The following is a 5026-nucleotide window of genomic DNA, read 5'->3' as shown; positions in this document are numbered from 1 at the left end:
ACCACCTACCACTGCCCCCGGCCTGCGGGTTCGCGCTCCACACCCATCGGCACATCTCGAGACCCGCCCCGGCAGCCAGCCATCTGACGCGCACCGCCTACCACTGCCCCCGGTCACGCTCCATCCATCGGCACTCTCGAGACCCGCCACCGGCAGCCAGCCATCTGACGCGGCACCGCCTACCACTGCCCCCGGTCACGCCCATCCATCGGCACCACCCCACCCGCCACACGGCAGCCAGCCATCTGACGCGGCACCACCTACCACTGCCCCCGCCTGACGGGTAGCGCTCCACCCATCGGCACATCTCGAGACCCGCCAACCGGCAGCCAGCATCCACACGACAACCGTCTACCACTGCCCCCGGGCCACGCTCCACCCATCGGCACATCTCGAGACCCACCACCGGCAGCCAGCCATCTGACGCGGCACCGCCTACTACTGCCCCCGGGCCACGCTCCATCCATCGGCACATCTCGAGACCCGCCAACGGCAGCCAGCCATCTGACGCGGCACCGCCTACTACTGCCCCCGGGCCACGCTCCATCCATCGGCACATCTCGAGACCCGCCAACGGCAGCCAGCCATCTGACGCGGCACCGCCTACCACTGCCCCCGGCCACGCTCTATCCATCCGCACACCCGCCACCGGCAGCCAGCCATCCAACACGGCACCGCCTACCACTGCCCCCGGTCACGCTCCATCCATCGGCACATCTCGAGACCCCCCCCGGCAGCCAGCCATCCAACGCGGCACCGCCTACCATCCCCCCCGCTGACGAGTCACGCTCCACCCATCGGCACACCTCGAGACCCGCCCCCGGCAGCCAGCCATCCAACGCGGCACCGCCTACCATCCCCCCCGGCCTGACGAGTCACGCTCCACCCATCGGCCACCTCGAGACCCCGCTCCCGGCAGCCAGCCATCCAACGCGGCACCGCCTACCATCCCCCCCCCCGGCTGACGAGTCACGCTCCACCCATCGGCACACCTCGAGACCCGCCCCCCGGCAGCCAGCCACCGCGAGCGGACGCCGCAAGCCCGCTCCGTGTGCGCCCCAGCGCTGGAGCCCAGCTCCGGCCCGACGTCGCTACAGCTGAGAATGTGTTTACTAGGGCCGGCCACGGCAGAGCGCACGGACGGCGAGCGACCTTTGCGGCCGACTGTTGTGGCGTCAGCGGTGTCGGGTGTGGCCTTTACCGGCCATGGTTCCTGCTGGTCAGCCGCCCGCGATCGTCGACCGACGCTGACGGACGGCAGATCAGCCACCACAAAATTGCCTACGCTGGCGGGCTTTTGTGCCCAGGCGTTGCCAGAAACCACCGCACAGGCAGCAAATCCAGCCTATTTAGACTGCGGAGGCACCCGCGTCCCCGCAGCATCGCGCAATCAGCAGTAGCGACCCCCTGAGCTATCACCATCAATGTGCGGTTCTCCGAGTCGCCGCAATCGAGTCGCCGTCGAGCCAAGTCACATGAGGCCGGCGCCGACCGTCGCATCTAAAGTGCCGAGCCATGTCGCTCGTGACCCGCGTCGCCGGGCTCGAGCGCCGCCTTCCCGAGTGCTCGCCGCTGACTGGCGCCTGGCCCGGGCCCGCTCCCCCGAGCTGCCAGCCACCACACACCTGTACCACAACCGCTGACTGGCGCCTGGCCCGGGCCGCTCCCCAGAGCCGCCGGCCACCTCACACCTGTACCACAGCCGCTGACTGGCGCCTGGCCCGGGCCCGCTCCCCCGAGCTGCCAGCCACCACACACCTGTACCACAGCCGCTGACTGGCGCCTGGCCCGGGCCCGCTCCCCCGAGCCGCCGGCCACCACGCACCTGTACCACAGCCGCTGACTGGCGCCCAGCCCGGGCCCGCTCCCCTGAGCCGCCGGCCACCACGCACCTGTACCACAGCTCGTCCTCCGGGTTTTTGACGGCGCAGAACTGGCCGCCGGCCACAGCGTCCGGCCGCAGCGGCTGCACGTTCACCGGCTGGCTGTAGTGCTCCTGCATGGCGTGCATGAGGGCACGCAGCTTGCCGCCCTCCAGGTAAGGCTGAACCTGCGGGCCGACGACGGCCGGTCAGCGGCCGCCGCCGCGCGACGGCCGACGCACCAGCTAGCTCCGTGTGCCGATTGCGGCAACGGCACACACAACGGGCAACAAGCTTGGTGTACCTCTGGAGCACACACTAGCAGCCGTACCCTATTATTCGCACCCAACATGCGATACGTGGAACACGTCAACGGTATGCAGGAGACATTTTATTAGTTGTAGCCTGACATTTAGGATGAGGTTTTTACGCTGCAGCGGAAAGCCACGTAGACATTTCAACGTTCGTGGGCGAAACACACCTTACATAACCAACGACCACAGCAGGGCGAGCCTTCCAGGACGAGCTTTCCACAGTCCCGGCAAGCATACAACAAGAACTGCGCACTGCGCGCAATCCGCCCGTCCGGCACACGCACCCCAGCGCCGTCCGGGCACCCACGTATATGTTCCAGGGACTGGAGCAGAAGGAGACGGTGACGTCGAGGTAGCCGTCACCGTCGCGCTGTACGCGGTATTGCTCGACGGGCTGCAGCTGAAGCCGGCCGAGCGCGGCGTCGGCCGCGGGTTGGGCGTCGGGCGGCGGCCGGGGCGAGGCCAGCCGCAGCAGCTGCTCCGTGGGGCTGGGGGAGCCGCGCCAGGAGCCGCCCGCCGGCAGCGAGCCGTCGAGGACTGGCGAGAGACGGACGGCGCCGCCGCCGCCCCGAAGCCGTGGAAGACTGTCGGGAGACGCGGTCCGCCCGGCTGTGGGAGGGCACCGGCCGGGACCGCTGAGGTCGACACGAGGAGTGCGTGCGAAAGAAGGTGGCGGGGGCTACACGTCCAATTGTGAAACAATCGGCCTGGCGGACTTAAAGCCCCTTCCGCCGCATTCTATACACGGCCATCTGACAGTTTACCCCCTCCACCCGTCACTACGCAAGCCTGACGCCACTGGCAGAGTGGTTTGCCGCATTCTATAGACGGCCATCTGTCAGTTTACCCCTCCAGCCGTCACTACGCAAGCCTGACGACGTCATTGCAGAGGGGTTTTCGACTCGACAGCTGAACGGTAGTGGAGCGTTGCTGCGCTGGCTCCGAGCCAGGCCTCCCGGCACCAAGTCCAACGCAGCTCCACCAAAGGGCCGCCTGACGTAATCGCTGTGTGGCATAAGTCTGACACCACGCCAGCCTGGCGCACCAGGGGGAGCGCCGAGGGGCGGCAGAGCGGGCGGCCCCGCCCACGCACCCAAACCGGCAGTGTGCTGGCGGCGCCAGGCAGGGCGCCTCATCAGAGGAGGCGCCGCGCCACCGGCCGGGGCCAGCGAGCCTCACCTGGACATGTGCGCCTCGACGGCGAGCGTGGCGTTGATGGAGACCAGCTCGTTGTTCTCCAGCCTCTTATACGCCTCAACCTCGGGGACGCCGGCGGCCGGATTGGAGGTCACGCGGAGCACCACCCGTGTGCCGTCCCTCGGCACCTGGCACAGCACACACCGACGTCAGGTCACACGGCACGCCACCCATTAACGTGGGGTCACTGTACGCTGCCGCGACACGCCTGTGACACTGCCTGTGTGCTTGATGTAACGTCATACAGGTACGCTCATGTACATCGACGGCTGGGTTCACTAGTCGCTGTTTTCCGCTGATGATTGACAGCACAAATATGCCCGCCAGCAAAAACAAACAAACCCTCACCTCAAGGTCGGACCATTGCCCATTGTGCTGTGAAGTGCAACTACACACATCGCCGTTATTGGACACTGGACCGTCGTTTCCACGCACTTCTCTTACTGCTACCAAAAGGCCAAAGGCGATGTGACGCCACTGCACCAAACACAGCCTCATACAGCGCACTCCGCGGCTGGAGGCTCGCTCCTGCACGAAGCACTGACACGCTGTCCGCGGGACGGCCCACGTCGCCTCTTTCACCGCTGCAGCACACCGTACCAGCGGCGGGCGGCGCCGCACCACAGTGTACCAGCGGCGGGCGGCGCCGCACCACACCGCACCAGCGGCGGGCGCGCCGCACCACACGTACCCAGCGGCGGGCGGCGCCGCACCACACTGCACCAGCGGCGGGCAGCGCCGCACCACACCGTACCAGCCGCCGGCGGCGCGCACCACACCGCACCGCACCCAGCCGCCGGGGCGCCGTACCATCTCCGTGAGCCGGAGCGCAGCGCCGTCGGTCATCTGGACGCCGCTCAGCCGGACGGTCAGCGCCTGGGCCGGGTGTCGCAGCGTGGGCCGGCAGCGCGCGCAGCTCCGAGAGCGGCACCACCGACGTTTGCCGTAGTCCACGAACAGGACAGACGCCTGAGGCGGGCACCGCCGTCAGGGGCCGTGCCACGGTACGTGAGACGAGGTGCGGTAGCCCGTTGGCCAGACCGGCACGCGTGGCGGTTAGGGACTCACAAAGAGGCACGGGGGGGGGGGACAGGCACCCTCTGTGGCGATGAAGGGCCGCCATGCAATGTTGGTCTAACACAAAGGTGGTAACTGCTACGGAATCAATGCAGCGCCGGTACCGCCATATCGCTCCGATACCCTGTACCTCTCACCACCTCCCACAGGGGCGACGTCCGGCCCTCCCGTGACCTCCTCCCGGGGCGGCGCTCCTCCCCTCTCCCCTCACCCCGGAAGCATGAGCCCACCCCGCGTCCGTCTCACCGTGTCCTGCTGGGGCGGCGCCTGCACGCACGCCCGGTACCAGCTGCCGTCCGAGTAGCGGGCCAGCAGCAGCGTGCCGGGCGCCGCCGGGACGGGCGCCGCCGGCGCCGCGGACGCCGCCTCGCCGGCCGCCGCCACGCGCTCGCACACCTCGTGCGCGTCGGCCGTGTCCAGCTGCACGAACACGTCCCCCGTCTGGGCCGACACGTGCACCACGAACGCGTCCACGATGCCGCCCGCCTGCCGGCCGAGCCAGGCGCAGGGTCGGCAGCCGGCCAGGGCTGGTGTGGCCACCGAGGCCGGTGGTGACCGGCGGCGGTACGGACGGCG

General features: G+C 68.7%; 1 protein-coding gene across 1 annotated transcript in view; it reads right to left on the bottom strand.

Annotated features, from left to right (window-relative positions):
* LOC119103145 (uncharacterized) overlaps positions 1-5026 on the bottom strand; it is a 24918-nt gene that overhangs the window by 11966 nt on the left and 7926 nt on the right. The window contains exons 4-9 of the mRNA XM_037226596.1: positions 4847-4936; positions 4184-4342; positions 3356-3501; positions 2680-2785; positions 2484-2576; positions 1893-2050 (exon numbers count right to left, since the gene is read on the bottom strand). Coding sequence (XP_037082491.1) covers positions 1893-2050; positions 2484-2576; positions 2680-2785; positions 3356-3501; positions 4184-4342; positions 4847-4936 — 752 coding nt within the window. The remainder of the gene's footprint in view (positions 1-1892; positions 2051-2483; positions 2577-2679; positions 2786-3355; positions 3502-4183; positions 4343-4846; positions 4937-5026) is intronic.

The sequence above is a fragment of the Pollicipes pollicipes genome, unplaced genomic scaffold (assembly GCF_011947565.3).
Source record: "Pollicipes pollicipes isolate AB1234 unplaced genomic scaffold, Ppol_2.1 Scaffold_5724;HRSCAF=6776_pilon_pilon_pilon, whole genome shotgun sequence".
In the NCBI taxonomy this organism is placed as follows: Eukaryota; Metazoa; Arthropoda; class Thecostraca; order Pollicipedomorpha; family Pollicipedidae; genus Pollicipes; species Pollicipes pollicipes.
This window is presented reverse-complemented; position numbering and strand designations above follow the sequence as displayed.